The sequence below is a fragment of the Lithobates pipiens genome, unplaced genomic scaffold (assembly GCF_037356315.1).
Source record: "Lithobates pipiens isolate NorthernLeopardFrog02 unplaced genomic scaffold, aLitPip1_a1.2 Scaffold_8, whole genome shotgun sequence".
NCBI classification, from domain to species: domain Eukaryota; kingdom Metazoa; phylum Chordata; class Amphibia; order Anura; family Ranidae; genus Lithobates; species Lithobates pipiens.
The window spans coordinates 679763591-679780752 of record NW_027507903.1 but is presented as its reverse complement, the minus strand read 5'-3'; the positions used below and the strand labels follow the sequence as shown (position 1 = coordinate 679780752).

General features: G+C 42.7%; 1 protein-coding gene across 1 annotated transcript in view; it reads left to right on the top strand.

The window, feature by feature from the left end:
* The window catches only part of LOC143962062 (NACHT, LRR and PYD domains-containing protein 3-like), a 47389-nt gene extending 31732 nt beyond the window's left edge, over positions 1–15657 (top strand). The window contains exons 5-9 of the mRNA XM_077471399.1: positions 668–2384; positions 4423–4569; positions 9949–10125; positions 14504–14580; positions 14673–15657. Of these exons, the coding sequence (XP_077327525.1) occupies positions 668–2384; positions 4423–4569; positions 9949–10125; positions 14504–14580; positions 14673–14692 (2138 nt within the window). The 3' untranslated portion in view covers positions 14693–15657. The remainder of the gene's footprint in view (positions 1–667; positions 2385–4422; positions 4570–9948; positions 10126–14503; positions 14581–14672) is intronic.
* The last annotated feature ends 1505 nt before the right edge of the window (positions 15658–17162 follow it).

Genomic DNA, 17162 nt, shown 5'->3' with positions numbered 1-17162 from the left:
AGGGCCCCACAACAGCAATAAGAAGCAAGGGCCATGGACTGGAGGGAAACCCTAAGGCTGCATTCACACCTGAGCGTAGCGTTTTCAAGCAGAAAATCACGTGGATTTGCCGCGATTTTTTGGGGCGTTTTTACCGCGATTTGCTGCGATTTTGTGCAGGGCAAAGGGTCACCAATGTTAAAAGAAGAAAAACGCCCAAATCTGCTCGATTTGAGTGACAAAAAAGGGTCCGGAACTTGTTTGAGCTTCAGGCGTTCGGCTTCAGGCGACATGGAGTGGAGATGTGAACCATCTCCTTTAAGAATAATAGATTTTTTCCCCTCTAGCATTTTGTAGCTTCAGGCTTCAAGCTACAAAACGCTCAGGTGTGAATGGGGTCTAAGACCAGAGGAAAGGGCCCAAGGACCAATAGAAAGCACTCTAGCATTCAGGGGGCCCTTCATGTTTTTTTGCACTGGGGCCCTGAAGGTTCTAGTCACTCCTCTGGTCTGGATGATGTGTCCATAGTTTGGATACTTCCACAATCCTCTTGTATTTCATGGGATATCTTCTTTTAGTGTTACATTTTTGGGTTTTATGGTTAGAATACAATATTTCCAACTTTGTCTTATAAATACAATTTCATGTATGTATGAGGAATAAAATATTCTCCTTTTTTCTCATAAAGACTTTAGAAAGGAACACAAAGAGTCCACGAAAGAGACATTCCTGAGGATTAAAGTATATAATTCCCGTATGGGGGAGGCTGTTTATCTACAGAAAAGATTCATCAAGTTATTGATGATAAAGGGACCCCGGAATAAAGTGGACAAAGAACAAGAAATAAGCAGTTCAGACAAAAGACATCTACAGATCATGGAGAAAAGACCCCCAACCACAATCCAGGCCCTCTTTGACCCTGATGAAAATGGGTTCATCCCTAAGGTTGTGGTGTTAGAAGGACCTGCTGGGATTGGGAAAACAATGACCTCCAAGAAGATCATGCTGGACTGGGCCTCTGGGGATCTCTACCGAGACAAGTTTGACTTTGTGTTTTATCTGAGCTGTAGAGAAATCAACACCTTCCCTGAAAACATAAGTCTTGTGGGACTTTTATCCAGAACCTGCAGACTGAGTTCAGATGACCTGGTGTCTATTCTGAAGGATCCTGGAAGTCATAGAGGACTTCTCTTTCTAGTCGATGGGTTTGATGAACTGAGGTGGACTCTGGAGGAGAAATCTGAGGGTTGTCTTGACATTTCTATGGAAACCCACAAAGAAATAATTCTCCAAAGCTTGCTCAGGGGACATGTTCTCCCCAAATCTTCTCTGATCATCACCACAAGGTCACTGGCCATGGAGAAACTTAACACATTCATCGATGATTCTCGCAATGTGGAAATCCTGGGATTTACAAGGGACGATCGAGAGGAATATGTCCATAAATTCTTTGGAAATAAAGAAGATGCAGACAAGGTTGTGAGTATAATAAAAGCCAATGAAGTTGTGTACACCATGTGTGCCGTCCCCATCACATGCTGGATTGTCTGCACTGTAATGAATCAAGAAATACAAAAGGGTTTGGGTCCGATTTGGTGTAATACGACAACTTCAATTTACCTTCTCTACCTGGAGGTTTTACTAACCCATCACAGCAAGAAGGAGCAGTCTGTACACCGGAAACAAACCTGTCTGAAGAAGCTGTGTGCTCTGGCCAATCAGGGAGTTCTGAACCAACAAATCTTATTTGAGAAGAAAGATCTAGAAAGACATGGACTTTCCCTGGATGAGGTGGAGTCTGTATTTCTGAATGAGAACATCTTTCATTGGGACGTCCGTCACCAGACCTGCTACAGCTTCATCCACCTGAGTGTACAGGAGTTCCTTGCTGCTCTCTATTATGGGATGGATGATGGGTCTGGGTCTATGGAAGGTACTTTCCTCCCGGAGATCTGTTCAGGGAAATCACTCCGTGCCTCCACTAAGGATTCCCCACATTTAGCATTAGCTGTACAATTCCTGTTTGGTCTCCTAAATAAAAAGCTGACAAAGACATTCTCAGAGAGCACAGGAATCAACATTTCTCTTGGAGCCAGACCTGCAATGAAAGAATGGGCCATGGAGGACATCGATCAGAGTTTCTATACTCAGACAATCTTCTGTCTGTATGAGACTCAGGATGAGGACTTCATTAGAGACGTCATGTCTGCTTGTTCAGGGTTGAAGCTCTACAGCTCAGACACTGGTCACTTGTGGATGGACAGTAATTATTCCAAGCAGCTGAGCTATTGCTTGAAGACTTTGAAGAGAGAAATTTTTCAGTATTTATATTTTGGGTGGCTCACGGTGGGTCCAGAGTGCCAGAAAATGATATCTCCATTACTACACAGGTGTCAGAAGGCCGGGTAAGTGAGTGTGAGGATATCCTAACTGAATATACAGAACGGGCAGGAACCTGCATACAGTATAATGGTGATTTTCAGACATGTTCTCCATCTACCACACTTGTTAGAAGTTAGGGGTCTATTTATTAAATAAGTTGTGTGAATATTCTAGAATTTGCACAGAAGTCACAAAAAGTCCCGGCAATGTTTGCAATGTGTGTGACATGTCAGTTTCTATCTGTAACATTCCCCTAAAGCCGCGTACAGACGGGCGGACTGTCTGTCCAACTTAGTCCGCCAAAACACATTTCAGCGGACAGTGCACTCGTGTGTGGGCTTCAGCGGACTTTTTCAGCGTGCAGTCTGGCGGACTAAGTCTTTTGGAATTTCCGCAATATTGTCCATCCAAATTTGGTTTCAGCGGACAGTCCACTCGTCAGTATGCTAGTTGGACGGACTAAGTATGACGCATGCCCAGAAAGGATTTACAGAGCATTGCTGTGTATTGGACTTCCTATTTCTAGTCCCGTCGTACGTGCTGTATACGTCCTCGCGCAAGCTTTCAGCGGACTGTTTGGCTATCCGTGTGTGGTCAAGTTCCGTTCATTCTAAAGTACGACGGACTGTCTGTCAGACTGTCTGACGGACTAAGTTGGCCAGACAGTCCGCCCGTGTGTACGCGGCTTAAGAGAAAATAGCCCTAAGAACATTCAACCAGAAGAGGAAATAATGTGAGGGAGAGCTGTGCTCAGTATATGGAGATTCCTGTGCTCACCACTGACAGTGTAATGATCAGATACTGTAGAGGGAACTGCTATACAGAATGGATACAATGCTGCAGAGACAGAACTCCGTTGTGTACCTTAGGTAATCTGCGAAAGGTTCAGTCCACAAAACGTGTCACACAACCGAGTCTCATCTTTACAACATTGTATCTATTCTGTATAGGAGATCACTCCCTGCAACATTGTATCAGTTATGTATAGAAGGTCACTCTCTGCAGTAGATGATTCATTACACTAAATACTTATTTCCTTTGGACATCAGCTCCATCTAGTGGTCATAATGTAGATGTAGGTAAAGGAAAAACATTTGACCTGGAGAGAAAGTGTTCTTTAAAGCGGAGTTACACCCATTTAAAAGTCAGCAGCTACAAAAAGTGTAGCTGCTGACTTTTAATAATCAGACACTCACCTGTCCTATGATCCAGCTATGCGGGCACACGAAAGCCCCGATCCTCTCTCCCTCCTCTCTGAGGAGCCGGCATTGTAACTGTGGGCACCCGGCTGTGGCTTTACAGCCGGGCGCGCACTGCACATGCCCGATGCCACGCTGCGTGCTGTGAGTGGCCGGGGCAATTTTCTGGGACCTGTGAGTCCCAGAAGATTGCAGGGAGGGAGGGGGGAAGGTGTAATTCCTTACAGTGCTGTGGAGCCATTGGAGGAAGTGTGAGCTGGGTGCCCATAAAAACAGGATGCAATGATGACTGCAATCCCTCACATTTAACTTCATAGCCCCCCCCCCCCAGTATTGTGATATTATGTCCCATCAATAGATTCTATGACCTTCCCAGTATGTCTGCATCTCATAGAGATTGTCCAGTGTTCAGCCACCTGACATATTGCCCTCCTACTGTCGGGTCAGGTGTGATCTGCTAGTCATTCATTGGTAGCCATGAATGGGTGTGTCCAGCCAATGAAGGGATGGCTTGGTGTTCGGAGATCTATGGAATGGAAAAAATGCCATTGCATTTTATATTGGAAACCAAATAGTTTTTTTTTTTCCAGATTTTCCATAAACTGTTGATAAATGGAGACCCCTGTGTAGATAGGCCAGAGATCCTGTATATACCGTATGTCAGGGGCTTCATCTAAGTTTTGTATTACGTGTGACTTCAAAGACTGCTCATAGACACCAATGAAAAGTCCTCATCAGGTCCAGTATGAGCCAGCGGGAAGGCAGCCATGTGGAAGGGAAATGTCGGGGGTTACATTGTTATTCTCAGTGCCTGAGGTCATACATTCTTGGTGGTAATTATTATCTCATTATTGTGTTTTAGGTTTTGGCATTGTGCTATTTCCAGTAAAGATTGTCCAGGAGAGGACAAAGCAGAGGATGTAGAAGAGTCCTCCTCTTCAGAAGATAAAATGAAATCTGTTAATATTTCCTTTCTGATGAACCCGGAGAGTAAAATTCAGGAGTTAGAGTAAGAGAAATATGTGATCCTGCAGTGATCGGGAAATGTAATGTCTTGTGATTGTTCCCGTCTCTCAGTTTTTCCTTACATATCTGGATGTCTTCCATCCTCCCCGATGTAGTATCTTCCATCACCCGTCCTCTTCTCCTGTGTTCTCCCCTCTCTAAGGGAATCTTCCTCATTGTTATCTATTCCATGGGATTTTGGGGTCCCCCTTAAAGTAGACCTGTGACCAGGTTATGTACACATGTAATGAACATCCATAATCTTAACAAGCAGTAAATAAGCTTTAAAACAAACCATCACTGACCCCTGTAGCTGCAGACACATCTGCCCTCCCCTCTCCTCTCACTCCTCTGAGTCAATAAGTTGTGAGTGGAAATTACAGCTTGAGCTACTGAGCTCTGTAAATAACATTATTTGTACAGTGAACCAGGAAAAACAGGAAGGTACATGTGTGAAAAAAAAAATATTTCAGCTCCACCTGCTGGGTTGAAATGGAAATGCTAATTTTTTATACGCAAATCCTGACTATATTAAAGACAGAAAACATGATACATTCCTCTGAAGGCAACAACATAATATAGTTCTCACTTCTTTCCCATTTCAAATACAACCCAAGAAATATTCTCTTTCATTGTCTCCCTTCTGCAGGATAGTAGTTATAAATCCTGGAACGTTACCCATCCCCCTTCATTAAAAGAAATGATGAACATCCCTAACTCACATTCCCTATAGAAGTCCTTGTCTGCCATAAAAAAGTCCCAAGGCTTCCACTGTCCTGGCTCTGGGCAGTGATTGTTTATCTCCCCCTCTCTGCTCCTGTTGGGGGTTCTCTTCAGGTATGAAGATTGTATCCTACGGACATAAACCCTCCTCCGGAGTCCCTCCACAATGACATATTATACTACCGTATGTAGAGCTGGGCAGTCAGCTTCATCTCATTGTACTTTGTTGCTTTCTGTTTGATTTCCTCAATACAAACTACTGTATTTTTTTCCAAAAAATTAGTAGAGTTCTCTTCTGGTGAAGATCTTCCTTTTATATTCTCCTTTTGGGCGGTTTTACCTGTTTTTGAATTTCAGTTTTTCTGGGTGATATCAACAAGAAGGTGGACTTTGTGTCTCAAGTTTGTGCCATTAGTTCTATCTGCAGATGTCTGACTTCACGAAAGACTTATGGGTCATTTCCTAACCAAGTTTTCCCTCGAGTTCCCCCCCCATGTCGGGCCTTGTCTGCTCCTAATCAATATGTGCTCCTCATTTCTCTGTGTGGATCTCAGTAATGATATGGGGGACATTCTACTCCAGAGACACGCTCTCTACAGAGTGACTGGACTGCTTGAGATATTTACACTCCTTCTACGGATCATCATAAGTGGATTTTACTGACTTTTCTCCCCTTGATGATGGTATCCAGTTCTCTTTTCTACTAATTTTGTGATGACCATTCCCTAATGCCCTATACACGCGACTTTCCAGCAGAAAAGGTCCATCGGAATAATTCTGTCGGACATTCCGATCGTGTGTGGGCTCTATCTGACTTCTTCTTTCTAAAATTCTGACGGGCCTAGAAATAGAACATGTTTCAAATCTTGCCGGAGGAATCAGTTCCCTTCGAGAAAACCGCTCGTCTGTGTGCTGTTCCGACGGACCAAAAATGACGCAAGGGCCACTATTGGCTACTGGCTATTGAACTCCCCTTTTCTTGTCCCGTCGTACATCATTGCATTCTAAACGATCGGACTTTGGTGCGATCATGTGTAGGCAAATCCGTTTTGGCGGGAACTCCGCCGGAACTCCGTCAAAAAGTCCTTCGGAGTTCAGTCCGACGAGAAGTCTGCTCGTGTGTATGCGGCATTCGAGTTTTTGGTTATTTTCCCTAATATACTATCACATGTCTGTATTTGTCTCTGTAGTCTGTATGAATGTGGCATGACTTCCTTGTACTTTGATGGTGTCCATTCCATTCTTAGCCCTTGTACACACGGTCGGAGATTCCGACGGAATGTGTCCGATCGGAACGTTTTGTCGGATATTCCAACTGTGTGTGGTCTACATTGGACTGTTTCCGTCAGAGTATCCGACGGACCAAGTTTTCCAACTTGTTGGTAAAATTTTCCGACAAAATGCTCCGATCGGACATACTCCAATCATGTGTAGAGAATTCCGATCGGACAAAGTGCCACGCATGCTCAGATCAAATTCCTACACCAAAGCTATTGGCTACTAGCCTGAACGTAGTCCCGTCGTAACGAAATAACGTCATCACGTCGGATTTTCGGACAACTTTGTCCGACCGTGTGTATACAACAGTTTCGGACAAAATCCGTCAGATTTGGTTGTCGGAATCTCCGGCCGTGTGTACAAGGGCTTACAGTTGTGCTCAAAAGTTTGCCTTCCCTTGGAGAATTGGTAAAATACAGCATGTACCATTTTTAAAGAAAACATGAGTGAGCTGGCAAACCCATTTCTTTTATTTCTTATGGGATTCACATATCGTAACTGTAGGTGATAACAGAATGGCACAATCATAAAACAAAACATGGCAACAATCAAACCAATGAAATGTCCCCTGTTCAAAAGTCTGCATCCCCTTAGTTCTTAATCCCGTGTATAGCCCCTTTTTAGCATCAATAATGGCAGTCAGACTTCTGTAATACTTGTCTATAAAGCCCAAATTCTTGTCCATTCATCTTGACAAAATGCCTCCAGGTCAAGTCTTTGGTCGTCTTGCATGAAGCGCACATTTGAGATCTCCCCACATTGTCTCGAGGATATTAAGGTCAGGAGACTGTTATGGCCACTCCAGGACCTTCACCATTTTCTGCTGGAACCACTGGAGACTCAACCATGGTCTTGTGCTTAGAGTCATTGTCATGCTGGAAAGTCCAAGAGCATCCCATGCGCAGCTTACGTGCAACAGAATGCAATTTGTCTGCCAGTATTTTCTAAAAACATGCTACATTCATCTTGCCATCCATTTTCATAAGATACCCGCCCCCCCCCCCCGCCTTTAGAGCTCACTCACTCCCAAAACATCAGTGAGCCACCACCATGCTTCACAGTGAGGATGGCATTCTGGTCACTATAGGCCGTGTTGACCCCTTCCCAAACATAGCACTTATGCTTGTGACCATAAAGCTCTATTTTGACAAATAACAATGAAAACTCTACGCTACAAACCAAAAGAAACCTGAAATAGGGAAACACAGATACATGTGATTGTGGCTGCTGTAGTCTTCAAAATGTGTCTAACTCTATAACTCCAACTCTATAATGTGAGCTCTATAAATGTGTATAAAGACTGTACTGCCAAAAATTGGAATCAAAGTTGCTAAATATTTTGCCACATGTGCAAACGATAAATAAACGAATGAACAACACCAGAACATTATGTCTAATTAAACTAATGTCCAATGTATCAGTAATTCTGCATACACACGGCTGGACTTTCCGGCAAACTAGGTCAGACGGTCTTCCCGACGGACTTTCGGCGGAGTTCAGATGGACCTTCCGAAAGAACGGACTTGGCCACACACAAACGGACTAAGTCCATTCATTTTGAACATGGTGACGTAAACAGGACTAAAAAAGGAAGCCAGTAGCCAATAGCTGCCCTTGCGTCGTATTTGGTCCGTCGGAACAGCACATAGACGAACGGTTTTCCCGATTTGAGTCCGTCGGAATTGAGTCCCTCTGATAGATTTGAAACATGTTCTATATTTAGGTCCACCAGATTTTTTTTCCCCAAAAAAACGGACGCAAGGATCGGATTGTGCGACGGACTAATCCCGTCGGACCTAGTTTGCCAATCCTTTGCCAATTCCAATAATTTGAAAATCCGATCGTGTGTACGCGGCATGAGTCCCATTCAGATAATAGTTGCTTAAAAAACAAAAGGTAAGGGAACAGGTGCTGGTGCCATTAGTAACAGATGAATACAAGACCATTTCCATGGTGACCCCACATGGATTTATACTCAATGGATGGACCTTCTATCACTAGTTAGGTATCACTGTGATTTTTTGGTTGGACCCACTGTGTATCTTGTCACCAACTTGACCATTCACATGTGCCAGGATGCGATTTCTTCCAATGGAATACACCACCACTCAAAAAACAATACGTTTTAAAGTAAATAAAAACAAAGCCACTTTTTGACAAGTCCAAAAACCCAAAAAACAATCCCAAAGTAGATTCAACATCCGTCACAATGTGTAATGTACAGGGATAGGCACAATTGTAGACACTCAGGTTGAACTGGATGGACTGTTGTCTTTATTCAACCTTACTAACTATGAAACTAACTATGAAACAATGAATGCTGGCCACTGACCTAAACAAAAGTAAAAACAAAACAAAAAAAAAAAAACAGAACAGTACCGACGCTTGGGTCTTTCCAAATGACAGCTCCACCACCTCCCGCTGCTAAATAAATGAACGGGGAAGGGACACCCAATAACATCACTGGGTAACCCTGCCACATTGTGACATCATCGCCCCAGCACGCCTGTTCATTAGTGTAATGTGGGCGAGGTCACATGTGACATCATCGGGTGGTCTGCCCCTTCGTTTATTTAGCAATGGAAGGTGGTGGAGCTGTCATTCAGCGGTGGCCAAGCGTCAGTGCATGTCGGGTATTTATTTATTTTTTGTTCAGGTCAACGGCCTGGCGTTTATCGCGCTGTACGCTGGGTCAACTTTGGGGATATTTTTTTTTTTTTTTAAATCAAAGACTTGTAAAAAACTGTGTTTTTAATATTCTTTTTGCCTTTTTTTTGTGAATGAATAGTGGTGCTGTTTAAACCCCTACTCATCCACATAGGGGGATCCGGAAATCCCGCCGACAGAAGAGTCAGCGGGACGCGGCGGCCATCCGATGCAGAACAACCATGTTGTTTACTGGCTGTTAAGGATGCTGGCAGCTGCCGACTCCTTAACAACCAGCACTAATTGAATATATTCCTTGAGTAACACGAGACTAGACCATTACTTTTTCAACAAATGCATTTATTTATTTATAGAATTTAGTGAATTGACTTTAGAGTCAGTTTATGCCATATGTACCAAGCATTTTTTTACTGACGGCGACATTGACATTTTTTTAAATATAGCATGAGATAATTGGAAAAAAAAAATATGTCACATGATCCAATTATCTCCTGAAATATTCTTTAGTGAATTGAGCCCTAAAACTTTTCCGGTTGGGTGACAACTCATCTACATTTCACAGGGGAGGTCCAAACAATATTCCATGAAAAAATCCATCCAAATGTCCCAAAATTTCATTTTCCAAGACCTCACCCGCTAATTATTCATTGGACTTGCCTACTTCTGCCCATCATTGGAAGAACATTTCACCTCTCTTTCCTGCTTCTCCCACCAGAGTTTATCGCTGTAAAATGACATTATCGTGCTGCGATGATCTTTGCTCCATTATCAACACAAACCGAACTCTGACCAAACTGGAGGTTACATTGGATGATGATGAGAAGATGTCGGACTCAGAAGTGGATCGTTGTTGTGAGGTCTTCCGGAATGCCGGCTTCACTCTGAAAAAATGGTAAGACCTGTTACATTGGAGGTAACACACATGCTAAGTCTAGTGCCACGTACACACGATCGGAATTTCGGCCCGCAAAAGACAGATGAGAGTTTTTTTCGTCGGAAAATGCGACTGTGTGTATGCTCCATCGGACTTTTGCTGGCCGAAATTCCAGCCAGCAAAGATTGAGAGCATGTTCTCAATTTTTCGGTCGGGAAAAGTTCCTCTCTGCAAATGTGATTGTCTGTGGCAATTCCGACACGCAAAAAACTCACGATTTCTCAGATTCAACTACGAGACGGAAGCTATTTGGCTACTGGCTAATGAACTTCCCTTTTCTAGCCCCGTCGTACATGTTGTACGTCACAGAGTTCTTGACGGTTGGAATTTGGTGTGACAGCTTGAGGGAAATCCCATTGGAATTCCGTCGGGAAAACCATCAGAGCTTTTTCCAACCAAAATTTTGATTAACAATAATACATTTTTTGATGCATTTTGCAGAAATGCAGGAACATTTTTTTTTAACATGGTTTCCTATGGAACATTTTCACATCAATGCATTTTTGTGCCTCTGCGTTTTTGGAAAGGGTCAGGGAATTTTTCCCTGCAAAATACTGAATTTTGCATATAATAGACTTCAATGTACCCACATCCAAAACGCAAGTACCACGTTTTTGCCTCGATTTCTCCGCGATTTGTGTATTTTTTTTCTGTACATACACTGTATAAAATTGGTTGTTAAGGAGAGGGCCAGGAAGCCGGCCACCGTGTCCTTAACAACCGATGAGTCATAAGCTGTCAGTGGGCTTCTCCGCTGACAGCTAAATGAAAAAAAAAGAATTGCCGGCAAAAAAAAATTGTGAAAAAAATTGCTATGGGGTTCCTCCCAGGTCCATACCAGGCCCTTTGGGCCTAGTATGGTTTCGGAGGGAACCCCCCCATGCCAAAATGTAAAAAAAATGGTGTGGAACCCCCCAAAATCCATACCAGACCCTTATCAGAGCATGCAGCTCAGCAGGTCAGGAAAGGGAGGGGACGAGTGAGTGCCCCCCACTTCTGAACTGTACCAGGCCACATGCTCTCAACATGGGGGGGTGGGTGCACCTTATTCCCATGTTGATGGGGACAATGACCTTTTCCCTTGCCCTGTGGTTGTTGGGGTCTCCAGGCAGGGGGGCTTATTGGAATATGGAAGCCCCCTTTAACAAGGGGGCCTCCAGATCCCAGCCTCCCCCTATGTGAATGAGTATGGGGTACCCCTACCCATTCACCAAAAAAAAGTAGTGTAGTGTGAAAAAATACAGTACACAATTTTTGACAAGTCTTTTATTAAAACTATCTTCTTCTTCTTCCCCCGCTTCTTCCTCCATCTTCTCCTGCATCCTCCTCCTCCGGGTGTCTCCTTCTCCCACTGCTTCTTCCGCTCTTCTTCTGTCTTCTTTGTCTGGTGTGCTTCTTTCTCTGCCGCCGCTCCCGCCGCCGACCTTCCTACGATTCTGTGTCACGCTGATCTGTCTGCCCCGATGTCAAGCATTTCTTGGATAACAATGGTGGCGTGGCCATCGGATGACGTCATACAGAGGCCCACCCCCTTATGATGTCATGGACCCTTCATGCCCCAGACGGTGATGTCACAAGGGGGATGGGCCTCTGGGTGATGTCATCCTATGACCACTTCCCCATCATTATCTAAGAAATGCTTGACATCGGCACGGACAGATCAGCGGGATGCAACATTGGTGGAGAGTCGTCGGCGGGAAAGGCGGCAGAGTAAGAAGCACACCGGATAAAGAAGACCAGAGAAAGAAAAAGAGCGGAAGAAGAACCAGGAGAAGGAGAAGCCTGCAGGAGGAAGATGCAAGAGAAGATGCAGGAAAACCGGAGGAAGAAGAAGATATTTTTAATAAAAGACTTGTCAAAAACTGTCTGCTGTATTTTTTCACACTACACTACTTTTTTTGGTGAATGGGTAGGGGTACAATGTATCCCATACTCATTCACATAGGGGGGGAGGCTGGGATCTGGGGACCCCCTTGTTAAATCCATACTAGACCCGTATGGACCTAGGGGGGACCCCACGTTGTTTTTTTGTGGTTTTTTTGCCGGCAATTCTTTTTTTTTACTTTCAGCTGTCAGCGGGGACCCTTGAACTACATGGTTTTACATGGCTACCATGTAGTGCAAGGGCCTGCCTGATTGCATACAAATTTAAACTCCTAAAGTGTGACCTCATATTCTATGATTTGGTAAATCTGAAGACAAAAATCTGCAGAAAAGCTAATAGTGTGTATGGGGTCTTAGATTCTGGTGGCGAGAAGATGGAAGTGGGACATTGTTTTGAGGTCTTCTGACACCCGGGCTGCACTGTAATATAAAAAAAATGGAAGGACGGGTGACAAACATTCTATACAATTTCTGTAGAGCCCATTGGAGGTCTCTGTAGTTATACAGATAACAAGAGAGATGATTTACATTTCCTGTGCCAGTCACAGATTTCCCAGATGATGGAGAATTTATTCCTCATCCCAAGTTTTATCAATACAGAAGGGTGGATGAGGAAAATCAGATCTTCCACTAAAAATCGTAGTGAGGTCCTACAATCTTCCACCCCACCCCACCCCAATTCGGCAGTATAAATGAGCCAATCAGATGTGTGTTCTCAGCCTGTACACATGACAGCCCAGCACACCCAGCATACAGTCTACTATCTCAATGGTTGGATGGCCAGGAGGGGTCTTGTATTAGGTGGGTGATTTGCAAGGTGGTGGGGGGCGCTATAAAAGGAGGACACCTTTCAAATACCTAAAGTGTGAGGCCAGAGGGGATTGTTTGGTGTAACTACATACTGGTAGGGGGAGCCCGTCCATTAAGGGCACAGGGCGCCGCCCCCTCTCTCCAGCCACTCCCCTCTATGAATAATGGATAGATTAATGCATTGCATGAATCTATCCATGGCCGCCACTGCCACCCCCTATTTAGGCGTCTGGACCCTTTTCGGATGCCAGGCATCTGAATTACAGTAGCGGGGGTATTTTATTTTTGAAGCACCTGAGGCTTGATGGGGCAAAAGTGGCAGTATTTGATGGGGCACAAGTGGCAGCATTTGATGGGGCACAAGTGGCGGCATTTGATGGGGCACATATGGCGGCATTTGATGGGACATAAGTGGCTGCATATGATGGGCACACGTGGCTGCATATGATTGGCACAAGTGACTGCATTTGATGGGCACAGTGGCTGCAATTGATTTTTTTTCAGGATGTTTTTATCAGTTTGTTTGCGCACCCCCCCCCCCCCCCCAAAAAAAAAGCCACCACTGCATACTGGGGTCCGTTATGAAGAGATGAGATCACACATCCCACCATCTACAGTACATACAACGTATGTCAGATCTACTCCCAGCATATGAGACCGCTGACACCATCAGCGGTGGAGGTGATTGGGTCCTTTTCCGTGTTAGGGATGGAGCTGAGCGAGGAGGAAGATGGCCCCCACCCGGCTCCATATCACTGCAGGGTGGAAGGGACGTCAACACTTCAGCCTATAGTTTATAAAGAGACATTTTTTTAAATAATTTTTTTCAAACAACAATTTTTTAATTGCATTTTAGTGTAAATATGAGAGGTGAGGTCTTTTTGACCCCCCAGATCTCATATTTAAGAGGTCGTGCCATGCTTTTTTTCTATTACAAGGGATGTTTACATTGTAATAGGAATAATATTACTTGTAATAGGAATAGAAGTGACAACGAACAGTGTAAAAATAAAAGGTAAAAGAAATAAGAAAAAAACAAAACAAAAAATGTTTTAACATGTCCCGCCGTGCTCGCGTGCAGAAGTGAACGCATACGTGAGTAGCGCCCGCATATGAAAATGGTGTTCAAACCACACATGCGAGATATCACCGCGATCGTTAGAGTGAGAGCAATAATTCTAGCCCTAGAACTCCTCTGTAACTCAAAACATGCAACCTGCAGAATTTTTTAAACCTCGCCTATGGAGATTTTTAAGGGTAAAAGTTTGTCGCCATTCCACGAGTGGGCGCAATTTTGAAGCGTGACATGTTGGGTATCAATTTACTCGGCATAACATCATCTTTCACAATATAAAAAAAAATTGGGCTAACTTTACTGTTGTCTTATTTTTTAATTAAAAAAAGTGTATTTTTTTTTTTAAAAAGTGCACTTGTAAGACCGCTGCGCAAATACGGTGTGACAGTAAGTATTGTGACGACCGCCATTTTATTCTCTAGGGTATTATAAAAAAAATATATAATGTTTGGGGGGTTCTAAGTAATTTTCTAGCAAAAAAAAATGATTTTAATTTGTAAACAACAAGTTTGAAAAGTAGGTCCGGTCTTAAAGTGGTTTACACTCTCATTTGATTCTTTATTGAAGGGAAGTAGGATGGGAGGTATCTATAGACAGAAGAAGAGTAGAACATGGTCTTGGAGAAGCCGTCTCCTCCTCTGCAGGTAAAACACGGATCCTGATATGAAGAGAATGTCCAGAATGGAATGATATCATTACACCGATTATTCATCATTTTCCTTTTCTTCACATACAGATGATAATTCTACTGACTGATATCTACTGAACGTTATTCCGGAATGATCTGAGCGGTGACCTGTCCTTCCTCCGATTCCTCCATTTTGGAATTTTATTGTTATTCCTTAAAGTGTTACTAAACCCACAACAGTAAAATCAGTCTCTACATGCAGAATAGCATTGCTTGTTATACACAGTGTGGAACTTAAGTGATTAATCCTCCGTATTGTGTAAAAAGGCTCTTTTTTTTAAATCAGATCATTCTTTATTATTACTTATACAAAAACATCACAAATAGCAAACAACATACACCCAACATACAACCTTGGCATGAAATAAGATGGGGTGGAAAACAAAACAAAACAAGAAAACCCTCATAAAAGTGCTCCCTCCCCCCTCTCCCGCCACATTATATATCCAAAATGTCCGTCCCTCTTCTCCATATCTTTTCAAAGTTCCCTGGGCAGCCTCTGTGTAAAAATATATACTTTTCCTTAACTAATGTTTCCCTTATTTGTATCTTCCATTCTGCTATTGTAGGTGGGCTTGATGATGTCCACTTTTGCGTTATGAGCTTACACACCTGAAATAAGATCCTAGTTAATGATATCCTGTCTTCCCCCACCGGATACCCCATTCATCTAGGATACCCAAGAGTAGACATGTGCAAAAGGAAAAAATTTGTTTAGTTTTGTTTCGTTTTTATTCGTTAATTCATTAATTTAGTTTAGTTATATTCGTTAACTTCCTTAAATTCGTTTTCGGATTTCGTTTAGTTTTCTACCGAATTCGAAAAATCGGCCACATTCGAAAATATTTCAACCAAATTCGAAAATATTTCTACCGGATTCGAAATGATTTCAACATAATTCGACATTATTTCAACCACATTCGAAAATATTTTGTGACCCAACTTTAGGGCCATGTATCTCGGGGTCACTTGGTGCTAGAAACATGATTCGAAATTATTTCAACCGCATTCGAAAATATTTTATGACCCGATTTAGGGCCAAGTATCTCGGGGTCACTTGGTGCTAGAAACTCCAAATTTGGATATGTTGTAGTGCTAGTACTATTGTGTTTGCATACCAAATTTGGGGTTTCTAACTATATGTGACCCCGAGATATGTGGCCCCAAAATCGGGTCGCAAAATGTCATTCTCTGCTCTAATAACTAATAACATTTTGCGACCCAAATTTGGGGCCACATATCTCGGGGTCACTTATAGATAGAAACCCCAAATTTGGTATGCAAACACAATAGTACTAGCACTACAACATATCCAAATTTGGAGTTTCTAGCTCCAAGTGACCCCGAGATACTTGGCCCTAAATCGGGTCACAAAATATTTTCGAATGTGGTTGAAATAATGTCAAATCATGTTGAAATAATTTCGAATGCGGTTGAAATAATTTCGAATCATGTCGAATTGATTCGAATTCATTTGAATTCATTCGTTATATTTCTTTCGTATTCGTTGTAATTTGTTATTTTTTTATTCGGACATTCGGATGCATCCGAATGTCCGAAAGATGCAAAATTCGGCCGAATTTCGATTCGTTACGAAACGAATTGCACAAGCCTACCCAAGAGGCATCTTCCCGGTTCAGGAGACATCCTGGTCCCAAAAGCACTATTAATCATTGATATCACTTCATGCCAATAGCGGTGGAGCTTGGGGCATCTCCATAACATATGGATTAAGTTCACCTGATTCCCTTTACATCTGGGGCATTGGCCTGTATCTCTACCTTTCCATTTAAATAATTTCTCTGGTGTATAATGAGCCCTGTGTAATATGAATATTTGTGTTAAATTTTGTTGTTGGGGATAGAGATGACAGGGATGTTGCCGACAGTGCCGATTGCCAATCGTGACATTGGCCCTATATCACATGACCGCGCTGCTCTTGCTGGTATATTCTTTAAATTTATCATATAGTATATTATAGATTTGTGAAATCAGACCCTCTTTTTTTTTGTCTTTTCCAACAAGGCCATTACCTCTGAATTATTACATTTAAATTCCGCCTGTGCTTGTAATGCGTGCTTAAACTGTAGGAAGAAATCTTTTGTTTGGGATATTTTATTCATTTCTTAGTTCAATAAAGGTCTTTATCACTTCATCCTGGAATACCTGTGTCATATATCTGAGTCCCTTGAGGCTCCATATCTCAAACCCTTTCAGTTCCATCATTTCCGCATAGCTGCTATTATTCCATATAGGGGTATATGCCGTATAACCTTTTATTTCCGTCATTTTTTTTTTTCCATTTCCTGCCATACCTTGTCAAACAATTCTCCCGTAATAAAGCCTTTGTTAGACCGTTGGTTTCTCATCTCCAATAAAGAGATCAATGGGTAATCGGGATATACTGATAATAGAAGGCTCTGCATAGATCCAGATTTTTTTGTTTCTTTTTTATTCTTTTTAATTCTTTTACCTATTTTAATTATTTTTCCTTATACTTCATGGACATTACTGACTGTAACAGCCCATTGTGGTCAT